The following is an 18,881-nucleotide window of genomic DNA, read 5'->3' on the forward strand; positions in this document are numbered from 1 at the left end:
CCTGGTAAGTCAAGTCATTCTTGTTTTACCTTGAGCAGAGATCTTTTACAAGTTAAGGTATGCTGTTGGAAAAATAAATACACTGTCTTACTTTTTTAATTTCAGAGTACTTTCATCTACCTAAATTATTTTGGTACATATTTTGCGGGGACAAGAAGCTCATCTATCTAATTCCTTTTGAATCAGAATGAATGCTCTAACACGAGAATGTTTCAGGAGACTTTCTTTCTCGGATTTGACTATGTGAAATAGAGAAATGAGAAAAAATCTTATACAGCTTTTAGTTTTAATTTGAAATTGCCTTGCCATCAGGTTTAAGTTTTATTTCACAGTCTTGGCTGTGAGTCATTCATCTTTGTTGAAAAGATACTTTTTGGTGAAATTAGCACTGACGCGTTGTGTCAGAAACATTCATAAAATATTAACTTGTATGTCAGTTCTGTATTTTACATCATAGAATGATGCAGTACTTCTAAATTAAAAAAAAAAATGTGTGTATTGTCTACTTTAAAATAAGGGACTTTTTAAAGTGCTGAATCTACAAAGGAACTAATGCCAAATTATTTTCATGGGTAATCATAGTTAAAATGTAAGTTAAAACTTAGCTTTCAGTTTTATTTCTGGCATTTGCCTTATTGTTATTGCCTAAGTGTGATCAATTAAACACACATGCACACCATGCTTAAGTTCTTTAGAGCTCTTCTTTTAGAGGTAAGAAGTCATGGCTACATGTCCTTTTTGTTTGTGGTTTTTGTTTGTTTGTTTTGGCTTTTTTTTTATGAAAACCTTTTACTTTTTTTTATTAAAACCTTGTGGAGCTTGAATGTAATTAAGAACAAGGATATCCTCACAGTTTATGACATCTTTTTTTTACTTATTTTTTCAGCTATCAAAAAAGTTACTTAACTGTGTCTTCTTACAGGAGGTAGTTAGTTAAGATTCAAGCATAAATGTAAAAAAAAAAAAAATTACTGATAATTTTTACTAACTTGGGTGTACATTTTAAAGACCAGGACGTGGTGTTCCACTAATATATTTGCAAAAAGAATGCTTTTATTTTCTGGAAAGCTGTACAGTGCTTGCTGAAATTTATTGGTTTTATTTAATACTGACATAAAATAAATAAATTACACAAATTTTTTGTGTTGCAGGAAGTGTCACTGATGGGTGAATTTTAGAATCAGTGAAATTAATCATGATCTCCTGAAAAGTAAATCAGAGATGCAAACTTCTATCAAAAATGCATTAGTTTAATAGGTACTGGCATAACAATTCAGAAATTCATTAGATGATCTGCCTCTTATTAAAACAGACTTCATCAGAAACAAGAATTTTTTAAAGGCACATTTCCTCTTAAACATTGGAGGATGACTTGTGGAAGTAAGCAATTGAAAAGCCCATTTTGTTTTATTTCAAAGTTATTTTAAACCAAAAGACAAAAATGCAAATGTAAAAAACCACCCCAGGAGTCTTGCAGGTATATGTAAGCAGTACCTAAATACTTTTGCTATGGATTTCTGATCCCTGTCATGATCAAATTGTTAAGTGTCCTTGCTTAATAAAGTTACTTTTTGAATAACGCTAATTTGGCAGCTTCTGTTCTGATTTTGTCCTGAAAGTTTCCCTTTATCTCTACATCTGTGTTAACCATGCTAAGACACAAGACTGCCTTTCTCTAGTGCAAGGAGCTGATAGAGCTTCAAGAAAGAATTTGAACTTGAAAGTGTAGAGGGGAATAGTGGCAAATCAGTTAATGAAATGTTTCAGGATTTTTTGCAGAGCAATGAGTTGTGTTGATATTCAAATATGATTCTTGGAGTCTGCTGTCAAACCAAGTAAATTTACATTACAGTGTGGGAAAAAATTGATTAAACAAACAGCTGCATAACGATGATAAATCTCATGGAGGTGGGGGGAGCCAGCAAGTTTCCAGACTTTTGAGGACAAGTGTGAGAGAGAGGATCAAAAGGCAAGCAGCTCAGCAGTGTGTACCCTCTGTTATCAAATAGGCTGGCAGAAAATGAAAGTATCTAGCAAAGTCCTCAATATGTATTAAGTCAAGCATAGCATAATAATATGAAAGACGGTACTATTTTTTCTCTTGTTTACAGGGTTGTTAAACATTGGAATGGTGGAGTCACCATCCCTGGAGGTGTTAAAAGAAAAACTGCATGTGGCACTCAGTGTCATGGTATGATTTATAAGGTGGTGGTTAGTCAGAGGTTGGACTCAATAATCTCAGATGTCTTTTACTACCTCAGTGATTCTGTGATCTTGTGTGTTTTATGTTGACAAAGGGCTTTATGTACATTTAAACCACCAAGCATTATTTTGCTGTTAATAGCATATTTAGTCTTGGTAATTGCAACTTTAAACTATTGCAATTTTTCCATGTGTAAACTATCCTTGTATTGAAAGTTTCCTATTCAGAATGCACTGGTAAACCTTTTCAATCAGCCTAGGAACAAATCCTTAGTTTGTGGATAAGCACAAAATGAACTTGAGTTGAAGATTCTTATCTTGTATTGGGGACTGAAATGTGAAATAATCCTCTAGCTAGCAATGGTACATTGATTTATCCATTATTTTGTTTAGCTTTTGGTTTTTTAAAAAATATTTGAATTTTTAAGAAATATTTTAATTTAATTTATTAATTTCCGTGCAAAATTGAAAAGTCTCTGTAAGTCATGGGGTTTAGAGCAGCACACTTTAGGAAGGATGTGACGGCACTGGGATGTACTCAGAGGAGGCCAGTGGAGCTGGTAGAAGGGCTGTCCAGTAAGGGGCAGCTAAGGAGCTGGAGTTTGTACATTTTGGAGAAAAGGAGGCTGAGGGGCAAGCTCACTGCTCTCTGCAGCTTCATGGGGATGTTGTTTCAGAGGCAGTTGGATAATGTTCTTAACAACATTTTTATTTTTGGTCAATTCAGAAGTGGTCAGGCTGTTGGACTAGATTATCATTATAGGCCCTTTTCTATGCAGAATGTTTTGTTCAATTCATAAATAACTAGATGTACTGTAATTGCGTTTTAGAGGGCTTTCAGTTGACTTTCAGCTAAATCTGTGAATACTTGTAAAAATTTCCTAGGCCTCTCTGGACTGTATTCAGTTGAGTGTGTTAACCATGTAAAAATCTTCCTTAGCTTAATAAACTAAGTATGTTAAAACAGTAATTTCATTATAACACTGTTCTTCCTATATCATACTGTATTCTTTTGTCAGCTACTTTGACACTTAAATCAGTGTTTCAGTTAGGCTGGTGTATTAATGTTTTTAAGAATGTTCAGAAGAGTAATATAAATTTGCTATTATTGCTGCAATATTAAAATATTTTAAAATAGTTTATTATGATAATATTTTTCTATACAGGAAAATCATAGCATGGTTTTAATTTATTCTCCTTTAGTTGTGCTCTAGGATGATTCTGCCTCTTGCAGAAGAAATTTCTAGTATAAAGGTATAAACTGGTGACGTAATAAATGTGGATATTTTTAATGTAATTATCAGTAAAATATTCCCTTAATTTATTGAAAAGTAAATGAGAATTGAGAAAGAATAATTTGCTATATGATCTCAATTCTTTGAGTGGAAGCATCTATTAAAAAAACCCAACCCAGACTGAAGTGGGAAGAGGTCAGAAAGAAGTCTGATTACAAATTCAGATTATTCATCGCATTTTTTCAGCCTTTAAACTATTGCATAGCAATAATTTACTGTCAACTGTTTTTTTTTTTTGTATTAAGCTATTTCCATTCCTCTAAAGAAAGTATGTTTTAATTTTGTGCTTTAAGCCCTCATATTAACTACCTTGACAAAATTTTCCCCCTTTAAGACAGATTAGACCCTGCTTGTCTATCTGTACAGAAACTTGTATCAAAGGTGATGGGTCCTCTAGATGCTAAACATCTGTAAAAAAACCCATTTTTGAGAACTTCAGAACTTTTCCTCTGGAGTGTTGGTTTTATTTCTTTTTTGCAAATTAAAGGCAGCATTTCTAAGAAGAATGTTTGGGTTTTTGTATCCCTAAAAGAAAGTGTAATATATCCTTTCTGAGTCAATAGTCAGACTTTATTTAATGAAAAAGTTTTTTAAAACTAAATTTGAGAATTATTTTTTTAGTAGTAAATGTTTCTGCACTTATGTAATTTCCTTGAAACAATATCATGTCATTGCATAACAGCCTAATCCTGTATCCTGTGAGTAGACTGGCACTGTCAGAAAGACAGTGGCTCAGCAGCACTGAGTTAGTAAATCTGAGTAGAATTACTAGTGTAATATTTGTCTGGAGTGCTGTCTTCACATAATGTGGAAGCTTTCACAAAATCTTAAAATGGGGATACGCGACAAAAGCTGGTAGGAGTAGGAATGTGACATTTTAGAGCAAGTTGTAAGTAACAGACTTAATTTTTTCAGCTGCAGTTACAGAAGAAAGATGCATGTATTTTCTAATGCAAGGTATTATGAAGTGGTTAAAAAATTTAATGTAAGCATGTAAAATCTGAAAATGTGGTTAAATTTTTTTTTCCTTTGCTTCTCACTGAAGCATAATTTTTTGAGTCCATGTATTTTGTTGATGAAATTTTATAATATGCAAAGCATAGAAAAGCTAGAAAAGTCTAATAATTTCCATATGTTTATACAATTAGGAAATAAAATGTGTAATATTTGTAAAAAGAAACTCCTTGGAAATTTAGCACTTCAAGCTGTCCGTGAAACGTGAAGCTTTTTATGAACAAAAAAAGCTTTTTTTTAGCTTTTTCTGGGGAGTGAGAAGGAGCCAGTTCTCTAAGGGACTATTCTCTAAAGAGACTAAGAAGCCAGTTCTCTAAACAGGCTTCATTTATATTTTCTTTTTCCTAGGTTGGCTGAAGACTTTTGATGATTACTTCAGAGATCAGACACAGCATATTTTAAATAACATGGTTATAAAACTGCAAGAAGACAACCGAAGAAAATTTATATGGTCTGAAATTTCCTACTTTTCAAAATGGTGGGATGGAATAGACAGCCAAAAAAAAGATGCTGTTAAGAGGTTTGAGTACTGAACTTTTCTTCTGTGTATCTTGTTTTGAGATTTTGTGTATTTGACTACACTGTAAACTTGAGATTTCACTTGTGATGAGGAATTGCTAGAAAAACCAACTAACTGCCTCAGTTCTGATTTTTGGGCATGGTTGGGTTTTCTCCCATTTGCAAAATGGGAATCTGCTCAGGGAAATGAAGACAAATTACTGAGTTGCCTAAAAATTTAACTAAAAGTTCCCATGTACAACCATGAACATTCATTGAAATTGTAAGGGAGTAGCAAATATAATCTTTATTTGAAATCACGCTCAGGAATTTGCAATAAAATAAATACATCTTTCATACTAGTTATTTCTACATGGTATTTTTTCCTTATTATAACACACATGAAGATTTTATGTGATTTTTATTTGAATTGAAATTTGTGAGTTTCTTTGGTGTTTAAGTACAAAGGGTTTTATGAACATGCATCTGCTTTAATTGTAAAGTGGTATGTACTCTACACCCTTACTCTTCTTAGTCATTTTTGAAATCACAAGTCAAAATGGAATATAGAAGTAAAATGCCTAGTTTGCCTAGGCATTGGGACAAGAAGCAGGCTGCTTGGATAAACTTGTAGTATGGATCTGGTTTGTAGTTTTCAAAAACTGGGGACTTTTTTTCTTATTTTTACTTGACAGTTCTTAGCTCATCCTTGTGATAGCCTCCTTCTTATGCCCCTCTTTGAGATGCATGTGTTGCAGTATGTATTTAAATCCTTGAGACCTTCATAGGCTCAAAGGTTAGGTAATGGTGGAAATTTCGTGATCTAGGCAAAAAAGCTGCTTATTAAAAAAAGTTATGTGCAGTGGGTGAGTGTTATAGCACAGCTGTGTGTTTTTTTTGACATAAAAATATCTCTTGGAACACATTAAACAGTAAATGACAGTCACTAGGGAACTACGTCCTCTCTTCAGATGAGTCAGATATTGGTTAAGCTGCACTTGAGTCTGGAGAAGACTTGGAGAAGATGCACTTAAAATTATTTTTGTTGCATGATTTTCATTACTCGTATGGGTACCGTCTGTGAAGGGACTAAGATTTTATGAGTTCACTGTAGGTTTTTTCTTGAATTCATTAAACAATTCTACGCTGGTGAACAGTGTAAGTGCTGAAACTGTAGGGACAGCCTGTTGCTGGGAGTGTGATCTTTATGTTCACTGACAATGGAGAGACTGAGTTGTCCTGTGACCTGTTTCAAGACAGCATTTTGATGAGTGAGATGTTCTGAAACGTTTATAAATACAATAAACTTCCAAGATCTATCAGCTCTCTAAAACTCTAAAAAGAATATTAGATCAAAGGTGGGGAGATATTTCAAGCAGTGCTTGAAATGTGCAGTATCTAAGCAGCTCAGTTAGCCTTCAATGCTGTGTTACATTTTTTTTTTTATTGTAATCTGTGCAGGAAACAGCTTTCTTCCTGATTTTTAAAAAAGCTAATATAGCACATGCAGTAGAACTGGTTTTCTTTGCACAAGGACATGAATTACTTCACTGTTCAGCAGTTCATTTTTATTCCTGTTTGATTAAAGAAATGTAGCCTAGTGATGGAAATAGCAAAAACGATTTAGATTTTGGAATCGTGTTGCTGATGGTTGCCTGTTGAGTATACAGAAATTGATTTTATGAGTGTGTTTTCATATGAAAGATTCTGAATATGATTTATGTATTTTTCAGGTTAATAAAAGATGGACAATTTGAAATTGTAACAGGAGGATGGGTCATGCCTGATGAAGCTTCTTCTCATTATTTTGCTTTAATTGACCAGCTGATAGAAGGACACCAGTGGCTAGAAAAGAACCTTGGTATGTACATGAATCTAAAATTTAACTATGTTAATGCAAGAAGTCAGAAAAATTTTGTTAAATTTTTGAGGTCTTTAGAAGGCTCTTTTTTCTCAGCTTTCCTGAATCATTAAATCAGACCACTTACAGGAAGCTGTTGGATCATGTCTGGTATTTGCTGTTCATGTTTGCAGATAAAAGTTCCTGGATTAAGTGTATTTGACCAATTTTTTGCCACAGCATTTTGTCTTGATCAATATAAGACCTGCTTATAGTATTGTCATAATCAAATACTAAACACTAAACAATGCTAAATTTCAGTCCCCTTGGCTGGTCTAAACAGCCTTTAATTGCCTTTTCTGTCTTTTGAATATCATGACAAAATTCTTAAAACTACTTAAAAATTAATACTGCTTTTATGTGTTTGGATCTATTCTGCCTGCTCTGTGTTTATTAGATTCTCTTCTGTAAGGCTTTAAAAAAATTAAATGTAGCAGCAGTATTAGTAGTAGTTATAAAGCCTAACCCATAGTAATGTTAGGATTGAGGAATTACTGACTGCAGTTACATTGGCTGAACCGTTTTGCTGCCTTTGGGATGTTCTTTTGTTTAGTTCCACAAGAGGAGGGAAATCTTTTTATATAGAAAATATTTGTACAGTGATTTTAATAATAAATTGTCATTATTTCACCCAGTTAACTGAAATTATTTTGGAAAGCTGTTCCACTGTTGTTCTTAGATTGCAATTTCCATAAACACAGCTTGACATAATTGGAGGGGGAAGGGAAGACCTAATAAAAGGGTAATGCATTCCTTAATGTGTTTTTTTTCTTGGAAAGACAGTAAAAAGTGCCAAAGGAAACATGTTGATGAATTAACAAGTGTTAAATGTAGCTTCTTTATTTACTAGCATGAATTTTAGTGAAAAGAGAGTATTAATAAACAGGATTCTATTGAGCAACAAACTAATACATTTAAAAAAAATAGTTCTGAAGCCAAGAAATATTAACATTTAAATAACTGAAATTTCAACAAGCTCTTGCATTTATCTATCCACATCCATTAATTTTCTTTCAACTTTCTTTTTTAATTATAATATCTGTAAACTACTTTAATGAAAGAGGATGTGTATCAATGATTCCAAATAAAGATGTTTGATGCAAATTTGAACCAGTGTAGCAATGAGTACTATTTTAAAGTTTAGAATTTATTTTAGAATGCCTTACTTATAAGATATTTTGTTTGTTTAACTGTTTACTTCTAGTTTTTTAGTTCTAGGGTTCTGCAGGAGGTTTAACACTTAACTGGGTATATAATCTTGGAAATCTTATCTGTAGTACTCTCATTTAAATTATTGGAATAACTTTTTTTGAGTGAAAAGTAAAGCTTTTACTTTTGTCAACAGGAGTAAAACCAAAGTCTGGATGGGCAATCGATCCATTTGGGCATTCACCAACAATGGCCTACCTTCTGAAGCGCGCAGGATTTTCCAAAATGCTTATACAGAGAGTTCATTATTCAATTAAAAAACATTTTTCAACACAAAAGACACTAGAATTTTTTTGGAGACAGAACTGGGGTATGTGTTCTTCCTTTTTGTCAATTTATTTTGTTAATTTACACATGTAAAATATGAAGAGAATAATTACTGTGGAAATATTTACAGACATAAATATTTACAGATTTAGCAGAGTTTGTCTAGACCTGAAAATTTTAAACTTGCAATTCTGTTTAAAAAAAAGGTCTTTTATCTAGCTTAAATTGATGAGATTTTTTTTTAATTTCCCCCTCCCTCTTTGAATAACAGAAGGGGAAATGAGAATATTTGTGAGTTAGGAAAGGCACTAAATATAAAACAATGATATAATTGCCATTGTTCCTGTGATCTTCCTTTCTTTTCACTTTTAATTTTGCTTTTACCTTCTCTTGTTTTTTCCATTCTCTCATATTCCTTGCAAAAGTAAAAGGGGTGAAAAATTCTTTTCTGTGTTTTTACTTTTCTTTTTCCTCCTACTCCTTTATTTTCTACTATGTGGAAATGAAGTGTATGACAGGAAACATTTCAACTAATTTAAGTATTGTGCTAAGGAGGCAATGACAGGAGGGTGATTGGCTTTTGGTTTGGTTTTTTCTTTGTTTTGTTTTGATAATTGTGTTTTTTTTAAGTTGTTGTTTTAATCCACTCAAAGTTTAGAAGATATTTATTTATTATAGTCTAAAATTCTGAAAATCACAAGTTTTATCTGGGTAAAACACACCTAGCATTTGTTCCTGTCTTTCCCAATCAGCTGGTGCTTCACTAAAACATTCCAATCTTGGTTGTATCTCTGTTTTAACCTCTTTATACATATAAGGTACATACAAAAATAGACTTAAGCTATGGATATTCAAAATAAGAAATTGTTTCTTGGTATGGTATCTTTTCAATACAATCCTTGGACTGAGAACATGGGATTGATTTACTTTTGGCAAATCTGAAAGGGTTTATTTTAAAGTTTTACTCTATTTAATTCCAGATTTGGGATCCAGTACAGATATTCTTTGTCATATGATGCCTTTCTATAGCTATGATGTTCCTCATACTTGTGGCCCGGATCCAAAAATTTGCTGCCAGTTTGATTTCAAACGACTTCCTGGAGGAAGAATAAGTTGCCCCTGGAGAGTTCCACCAGAAGCCATTCATGCTGGAAATATTCAACACAGGTACAGTTTTTACATACTCTTCAAGGGAATAACCTTAAAAAAAGTAATTATGCTGGCCAGATGACATCTGGCATAGCTTGGTGAACTTAGTTCTGTTGTGGTTCAACCCCAGTGAGCAGCTCAGCTCCGCTATGCTCCACTGCTGCCCTGGTGGTGCAGGGAAGAGAATCAGAAGAGTAAAATGAGAACTCATGGGCTGAGATGCAGGAGAGGCCTTGGCTTTGTGCAAGCCCTGCTCAGAAATGACAAAATCATCTCTCTGTTGCCAACCCTTTCATCAGAGCAAATCCAGATCACAGCACCATACTGACCACAGTGACTCTACCCCAGCCAAAACCAGTACAAGGTTTTAAAATAAGTTTGTCATGGGTAAACAATAACTATTACATAACCTGGTGTTTGCTTTTTAGTTGGGAACATAACTGTCAGTGAAATTAGAGGAAAAGTTATACTTAAGGAAGGGGCAGTTTTAAAAATTTTCTGTTCATGACACGAGTCCATCTCTAAATGACAGTCAGAAGACAGTCATCTGGTTGGACTTCTGTCACTGGTTTACTGGTTTTTGTGAGTTTTGTGTGCAGTGATCTGTCCCCTGCAAGTGGAACACTTCAAGGGCAGCACAGTGTAGTGTGCTGTAAATACAACAGTGGGATATTTCCTGTGGTATATCCTTGAAAAACTTGGCATCCTGTGGCCTAAGTTTCCTGAAGTGTAACCTTAAGTTAATCTGATTCCTGGGTTTTTTTGTACCCAGTGTGAAAATTCTTGTGCCCAGGGTGGAAATTCCTATTAACCTCAGTTTTACTTTTCAAACAGAAACACTAAGTTGTTTTGCCACAGTTAAGAATCAAATTTACACTTCTACAAAACTGTTTCTCAGTTTTGGGTGATGGGGTGGGGGGTGGAGGTAGGGAGATGGGGAAGGAGAGTAAAGGAAGGAAAAAACCAAAAGAAAGGGAAGTGAGTTAAACTGCCAAAGGTGTTTCAAGAAAATAGTTGTATTCTGTGGTCCTATTGCTATCTTCACATTACATTAGGTTTCCAGAGGTAAAAGTTGAGGCAGCTGTTTATAATTAGTGCAAATTGCTGAGCATAACAGATGTATTAAGGAGAGCAGGGTGACTTTTTGGTCCTTGGTACTGAAGTTTTAAAAGTGATGATGTGATTATATTGCACTGCTTGTCTACATGTCAGGTATGGATCACTTTTTTTCTGAGTATAAATTCTGACAAGCATAATGAAAACTTTACTCAACAAAATTCAGTTACAAAATATTACTGAAGATAATACCAAAATTAAACAGAATAACTTACAACTGCTGTATTTAAAGGTAGAAATTGAAATGATGACAGGAAAATGGGGGTTTTGATAAAGTAGAGAAGAGAAGATGGTGGTGGCTGGAGAAAAGTAGAAAAAGTGTGAACACGCAGTGCCTATTACATATGAAGGAAAATTCATATGTCATTAAATCAAAAAAAAGTCATTAAATCAAAATAAATACTGTCATTAAATAAAAAAATCTAAATAATGTTAATACATAAAAAAATAAAAATCTTGACTATATATCTCAATTAGTTGAGACAAATATTTGCAGAAGAGCAACAGCTTGTACAACAAATACATGAAACATAGAGGCTATAAATATAATTTAGAGTGTCTGCTTGAAATAATCTTTTCAAGGGTCTTGGTTTGTAATTATTCTTAATCTCTGCACTTCATTGATGCAACCTTTGCATAACAGTCTAAATTAGATCTTGTAAAAGAAATGGGTTTTCACATGTCAAAGGATATTTAAGAATAAGATAAATGTGGCAGGGATGTAGTGAACATATGATCAAGTTGAAATAACTATTGTCTCAATATGGTCTCTGAAACTTAATATTTTGCATCAGGTTTTTTTTTAGATAAAAGCAGTTTTGGTGTCTAACAGGGAGTTGAAACATCAGTATGCTGTGTGATACCTATGGGAAAAGTAAAACTAACATATGATCTTTGAGTTGGAAGGCTGGATTATTTACATTTGGAGCACCTGAACCACACTTTTAGTGTCCGGTTTCAAATAAACCCACTAAGACACAGGAAGTAATGTTTTGATAGAGAATGCTGAAACATGCTATGTGTGTTTTTTGAAAAAGCTGGAATACTGTAGACAACCAAACATCTTATTGATCTGACCTCTCTGTAATAACATGTTTCACAGTTATTATGATGAGGAGATGTATGACTTCCAGAATTGAAAAGTCTATCTTTACATCATAATGTTCCAAGGTAATAGGTTTGCAGCACTCTAATTAATCTGCCTCTTATCTCTGCTTGCTTTAAGACTAAAAAATTACAGGACATTCATTTGGAAAAAAAGTTGATTAATTTAGAGACCAGGTTTAGATCATGCCAAAACTAAAACGAAAGTAATAAAACCCAGATCTTGAATACTCAGCTGGGGCTGTTGCTTTTGATTTCAGTACTATTTTGGCCTTACATATATATTAAAGAGATGCTGCATTGAAAACTTCAGCCTAGTAGTTGGCTTTTTCATTGCCTTGCCACTTAAGTTGTGACCTGGTAAAAAGGAATGAAGCAGCAACCTAATTGAAAACCTGTACTTGTACTTCATATCAGCTTAGGTTATTAAGACTACTATTGCACTTTGCACTTGCCCTGATTTGCATCTGCATCTTTATCCATATGTTTGAACATTGAAGTGTGAAATTTTTCAGACTAGGAAGAAAAAGCAGCTGTTGGTTGTTGTTGGGGTTTTTTGTTTGTTTGTTTTGTTTTTCTGGGGGTTTTTTGTGGGTGGTTTTTTTTTCCCTGGATTGTTTGCTTTTTTTTCTTGAATGGAAATGAGTTGTTAGCAGAAGCACAGTTTGTTTCAGTCTCTCTCTCTCTCTCTCTCTCTCTCTCTCTCTCCCTCTCCCAAGCTTGAAATAGGAGAGAATCTTTGCTGCAAGTTGTGTTCTTCAGAGTAGAGAATGGACTTTCCTCTTCACCAGCAACTGTTTTAAAGCCCAGTTTTGCCCTTCAGCTTTTTTATCTTTATGATTGCATTGTATGGTCACATGGTGGTTAGTGTTTGTGGTTGCCTACTTCAGGTGGCTATTGCTCCTCTTTCTTTGGCATAGGAAGGGTCAAAACCAGTCATGTTTACTGTTTCTGTACTTATTTACTCAAATACTCAGTTTTTTGCATTAAAAGAAGTTGTGGTACAAAAAGATTTTATTTATTTGTGAAAGGTCTCAAGCACTCAGTGGTAATCTGAGCTTGAAAACAAAAAGTTTGTCATGGCTGATCTCCTGTGTGGTTTTCAGATTTTCCTTCAGGTAGGCAGGATAAACATCTCAAAATGTACCTAATGCTGTTTAACTGGGGAACAGTAAAGGGAAAAAAAATGATGTGACTCAATGGAAGCTTTTTTTTTTCCTCCAGAGGTATATTTTGTCTTCACTGTGCTCTGTCTGGACCTTTCTGCTAGCACTTTCACGCTCCTCTATGAATTAAGGATTTAGGAAGTTATTTGAGAGAAACATAGAAGCATATACCTGAGTTGATGTTCTTTGGTGTTTTTGCAATTAAAAGTGGTTTGCAATAGAGAAAAATCTCGCTGTTCCCTTAAAAGCACATAATAATCCCACAGTTATCAGTACTTCAAAACTGGGAAGGCAGCAATTCTGATGAATTTTGCTGGATATTTGGAAAGAAACCCAAGGAGGACTTTGAAGAGAGATGTCCAAGTCAAATGTCCTCTTATCTGTAACCTGTGTTTTTCAAAAGATTCAACACTAAAGTATGTTTTCAACCATAGCCTATATGTGGAAAATTTGAGTTAGACTGGCTGCTTAGAAGGAAGCATTGCAAAGTCTTGTGTTGTGCCAGTTGTTTTGGTAGCTGTGTGGTGAGGAAACTTCTGCATTTAAATCTTACAACCTGTTGAAACTCATGGAAAGTATTGATTGGCAATCTGAACTATCAATTGACTAACAGACAGGGGACGGGGAAAGCCACTAGGTGGGTAAATTCTAGTCTTGTTAGAACTTTGTAGATCCTTAACTAAAGTTAATGTTGTGTCCCCTTTCTCTCTCCGGAATACTGTCAGACCTTGTGTTTATGCAGTACTTCTGCAGTCGGATAAATAAGTAAGCTCTGACATGCTGCTCAGAGAAAGAGGGGTTTCAAATATATTGGACTAGAAATTCTGCATAAATGTTTAAATAGCAATTCTTCAAGAGCATCAATTGAAAGGTTTTTGCTAGATCATCTATTAAAAAGACATGAAGAAACAAAAGAACCTCATTAGAATCTGATTTTTCTGGTATTTTTTAAAAGCCTTGGAATTAGTATGTCTGTTTTCTTAAATATGTTACTATGGTTTTTATTTCCTATGAAAATTATTTACAAAATTTTAATTAGAGGGCATCAGCATCTGAAGATGCTGATAATAACTGATTTGGAGGGGGAGGGTTGAAAATGGACTTTTTCAGTAAGCTAGATACCAGGCTTGTGATTCTTAATATAATGCTGCTATGGCTGATAGTTTACCCATTCTAGAATTAGTAGGAACCAAAGTATAATTCTGCAGGGTTTTTTTTCTGTGTGTGCATGTGTGAGTGTTTTGTTTTTGGGTTTGGTAAGATAGGGTTTTAGTTTTTGGATTTTTTTAAGGCCAAAAGCATAAAACAGTGGGTTTAATTTTTCAGGACTCAAAGATTCAAGAAAGATGGCTCTAAGACATGTAAGAACCTGGCTGGAGGGAGAACATTAATTTTTAGCATCAAACTTCCTCCTGCATTTTTTTTTTTTTTTATTTGCAAGGATGGTGTTCCTCAGAGATTAATCTGTGGGCAGTTTATCTGCTAAGGACATGAAGGTATAAGCAAAGTATCAAAGGAAGGTGCCAGAGGGGATGGAAAGAGCTTGCTTATTATTGTAAATAGGGGCTGGAGAGAATTAGGATTGTTACCTAAATATAAAGCAGGTAAACATAATTTGAACTGGAGGTTAGTTTTGGCACGTGCACAAATTGATCTAGACTGCCCTACTGCTTGAGATGAAGCTTGATAAGCTTATTGAAGGATTTAATTAGCATGGCGTTTGCAACAATAGTAGGTTGAATATGGTGTCCCAGTGGGGGGAATTGCATCCAGCTTTTTGTTATGAAGTGAGAGAACAGAGTTTTGTATGTCTTGTTTGGGGTCATACTAATGCACAATTTGGTATCTAAGAATTGTCTTGTCGTATGGTGATTTTTTTCCCTCTTCTGAATTGCTCTTGTTTTTTAACTCTTCTCAAGGGCTTGGCTTATATTAGATCAATATAGGAAGAAGTCAAAGCTTTTCCGTACAAAAGTTCTGTTAGCTCCACTTGGGGATGATTTCCGCTACACCGAAAGCTCTGAATGGGATCAGCAGTACCAGAATTATCAGAAGCTGTTTGATTATATGAATTCTCGTCCTGAGTGGCATGTTAAGGTAACTACAACACATTTTCTATTTGTGGAGAAAACAGTTTTTCCCAATATTCTGTGATTCTTCATGGAAAAAGTAATTGTGGTTAGGTTTCGGTTTTTTCAAATGTGAATCTTCGTATATTATTTATATGTTACATCAATTATAGATTGATGTGTCTTGCTCACTTACTTTTTTTTTTGCCTTTACTACCTTCTCTCCCCCAAAACCAAAAATGTTGCTTTTGATAATATTGGTTTGAAAACTATAGATAGTTTCCAAACTAGATTCATTTGAGAATAGCTAGTAGGTTTACTTGTTTTCTTAGCCAGTTTTCACAGGCTTCAGACATTGTTACTTAAGACTCACAGAATTTAATTCAAACGATTGTATTTTCGTGTTAGAAGTTCAAGAAGATTTTGCTGCTTTGTGTCCTGTTGGTTTGGCATCCCAAAACAAACAAAAAGAATCTTAAGAGATGCCATTGCTGGCACATGTTGTTGACTACAATAAAATCTGAGACTGACCTGGCTACAAAAGGACTGAGTATATTAACACAATTGTCAGAGGAGGTCCCACTTCAAATCAGCAATTATGTGTAAGAGTTAAAACACACATTCAGTATGCTCTAATGTGTACTTCTTAAAGTACAAGAAGGCCCTAGGGACTTCTGGTACTATAGATGTTCTCTGTAGTCTAGCAAGTTCTCATCATCTTTCAGCATGACATTAACAAATAGGGGCCACAACCTAGGGGTTTTTGGGTGTTACCTGAGAGTGTACTTTTGCTTGCTTTCACATTTAGGCTTCTTTTTAAACCTGGTATCTTTCATATGGTTTGTGCATGCATCTGGTTTTTCCTTATATTTTCTGAGAACTCCCCTGATTCTTCCTGTGCATCTGAGTAGTGTCTGTAGTATGTTATTAGTTTCTGCTGACTTCTGGACTTGTATTCTGCATAAGAAAAATGATTTTTTGGGATTATATCTTATCTGAAAACTTCATTTTGTGTATTTCCTATGGGATGTGGGTGACGTGATGTATGGTGAAGGACCACTGTATCTTAGTGGAGGGAGACAGACCTGAAGAGTAGTCTTCAAATTTCTTAAATCTGAAGACCATATTTTAAAACTTAAGCTTGCTGCTATCACTAGCTTACTTCTGTCAAAAATGTGTGTACTGTACAGGTAATTACTCTTTGGATACTAACAGCAACATATTTTGTGTAGTTCTTACTAACCTGGGCTGAATGATTTTGTCTCTGGGGTAAAAACTGAAGGCTCTGGCTCTGAAGTCATTCTTCAAGAACCAATGCTGTCTTGATACTTCTGAAAATTCCTCTTCTGAAAGGTTCTGCTGAGCACATTGTCAAGGATTCTAGCAGTCTACTTCATTGGGCTGGGTGTGCCCATCCAGAGTTACATTAACCCTTGCTTCCCTCATGGAAATATCTGACCCTTTTTCTGGTTTTTAATACCCAGACAAAAAGATACAAAATCCTGTGGGTCTGCTGCTTCATACCTAGGCATTTTGATCAGCTGGAGCACTGTTGGCATCAGAACATTTCTCCTTTCCACTTTGTTCAGATACTTAGGTTTTCCTCTTTCTATTTCTGTTCTCTTTGTTCTTTCTTAGTTGTTTGTTGGCTGTCTTTTGGGGGTTTTTTTGTGTGTGTTTTTCTGATTTGGTTAAATTTTTTGTTTTGTTTGAAACTGATGCCATTTGTTCTTGAAAATATGAGCTTAAATGGAGACATATTTTCTTTCTTTCACACTCTTCTGCACTTTCCCTAGTGGAATGTAACTCCACAGGCAAGTAACAGGACATGCTCAGCTATGTAAGAATCTAGATTATATAAAGGAGGAGTTCACATTTCTTCCTGAAGTGCTGAGATGCCTGGGATATTACTGTTTACACAAGGGAGTGCCTACTCTGCCTTTCTGATCTGAAGGGAGATTTACTCTTTCAGACAGCTCTTTGTGATGTTTATCTAGTGGATATGTCTGTTAGCATTGAGATTCTCCTGCCAGCCACTATTCTGTTCTAAAAGTGTGTGGTACATCACTGTAAAACATAACTATTTTGCTCTTGAGGAATTCAATCTCCCATTCAGAGATTTCCTTTGCATCTATTATACATAAATTAAGCGGAGTCTTTTACTATGCCAATAGAAGACTCTACCAGATTATTCCACTGTTTCCATTCACCTGACTTTGATGGTTCCTCTGGTGAGGTTTTACTCCTCTGGTTCAATGCAGAAGTGAGATCATCTCTGTGTCTTCTCTTGGTGCGTTGGTTTTGTTTTTTGTTTTTACTTGTAGGTGCCTATGATAGTGAGGGAAAAGAGCAAGTATCCTAGAAGTGCCTGATAAGACAAAGTTTACTAATGGTGGGATTTTAGGGGCAGTGTTTATCTTTCTCTGCTTTACTGCCGTTTAAAGTGGCAAATTACTGTATTGCCTCCACCTAACAAATACTTGGATGAACAACTTTGAAATGAAAATATATGGGGTTTCTTAATGATTAAAAAGTGTGATTTTGTTGTTACAGTGATAGTCTGATACTCCTTATATTCCAAGTCACCTTAAAAAAGATTTTTACCAAAGCTTGGTTTTGGTGTTGTAAATTGCAGCATGCTACATTGTGTTCTTGTTGTTAAATACAATAATGTTAATAGGAAATAAAGTTACTTGATATTATCATTATAGTTTACGGTGAGGATATTTATGGTAACATAATGTGGTGGTCTTCTGTCCTGTTCCAACTTCCATTAATTTTTTTCTTTCACTTTCATTCAAAATCTATTTTGCCATTTATGCTTCTTTAACAGCATTTCTCAATACTAACAGCATTGATGCCAATCATTTATTTACTCTTTTTATGTTCCCGTGAATCTTAAGGATACCAGTTTTTGACCTACCCTGTAAAGATCTGTTGTTATCATGCCTGACCATTTTTAAAAATGACCAGAAGACAATTAATTTATTTTTTTTCTCCCACACGTTACATCTCTTAATGCAATTTCTTTGTACAGGGTTTAAGGAAACAGCTTCTGAAAGTGAAATGCTGATTTCATTTTTTTTTGATCAGCAGTCATCCTTTGGGTTAAGCAAGAGCTGGAGTACAAGAGAGCTAATTTTGAAAACACAGAATTAGGAGAACTATATTTTTGTTGCATTACAAACATATCTTCTTTACTCCAGACAGCTACTTGGGTAATACTGAAGTGTTACATAGCTCATGTCTCATCCAACTGCCCTGTATAAAGCAGAGACATCTTCAAAGATTGCCCCAAAGTCCCATCCAATCCAGCCTTGAATGTTCCCAGAGATGGGGCGTCCACAACCACTGCGGGTACCTTGGGTGTATTGCCACCCTCATATTAAAAGTTGTCTTTATATCTAGTCTGAATCTATGCTCTATTAGTTTAAAACCATTACGTCTTGTTTTAGTACAAGAGGTCCAGCTAAAAGCCTGTCCCCATATTTGTTGCAAGGTCCCTTTCTGTACTGAAAGGCTGAAGGCTCCCCAGAGCCTTCTCCTTTCCAAACTGAGCAACCACACCTCTCTCAGCCTTTCCTCATAGGGAAAGTGTTTCTCTGAACCACTTTTGTGACTCTTCTCTGGACATGCTCCAAAAGATCCATCTCTTTCTTGTATTTAATTGATATGCCTTTTTTGAAAATACTTCTTGTATTGAGTTATGAATTGCTATCCAGCTTGTCTGAAAAGTGTGCAGGGGACCTTTAAAAATTTTTAGCATAGGTTTTCTGCTATAAATCTGCCAGAAGAGTTGTGTATTTCTGTAATGCATATGGAACCAAGCATATTCATTGTTTTTTGTATTTTCTGCATAATGAAAATGGAACTTTGTTACAGTAATTTTAAT

At 34.7% G+C, this 18,881-nt stretch overlaps 1 protein-coding gene across 4 annotated transcripts in view; it reads left to right on the forward strand.

The window, feature by feature from the left end:
• Positions 1-18,881, forward strand: part of MAN2A1 (mannosidase alpha class 2A member 1) — a 103,257-nt gene that overhangs the window by 23,285 nt on the left and 61,091 nt on the right. For all 4 annotated transcript variants that reach the window (XR_005630345.1, XM_039733420.1, XM_039733422.1 and 1 more), the window contains 5 exons: positions 4,860-5,031; positions 6,743-6,870; positions 8,255-8,428; positions 9,366-9,552; positions 14,840-15,017. Coding sequence is in view for 3 of the 4 variants with exons in the window: in XM_039733420.1 (XP_039589354.1) it covers positions 4,860-5,031; positions 6,743-6,870; positions 8,255-8,428; positions 9,366-9,552; positions 14,840-15,017 (839 nt within the window). In the remaining variant the exon portion in view is untranslated. The remainder of the gene's footprint in view (positions 1-4,859; positions 5,032-6,742; positions 6,871-8,254; positions 8,429-9,365; positions 9,553-14,839; positions 15,018-18,881) is intronic.

Source organism: Passer montanus, unplaced genomic scaffold (genome assembly GCF_014805655.1).
Source record: "Passer montanus isolate IOZ18808 unplaced genomic scaffold, ASM1480565v1 scaffold87, whole genome shotgun sequence".
In the NCBI taxonomy this organism is placed as follows: Eukaryota; Metazoa; Chordata; class Aves; order Passeriformes; family Passeridae; genus Passer; species Passer montanus.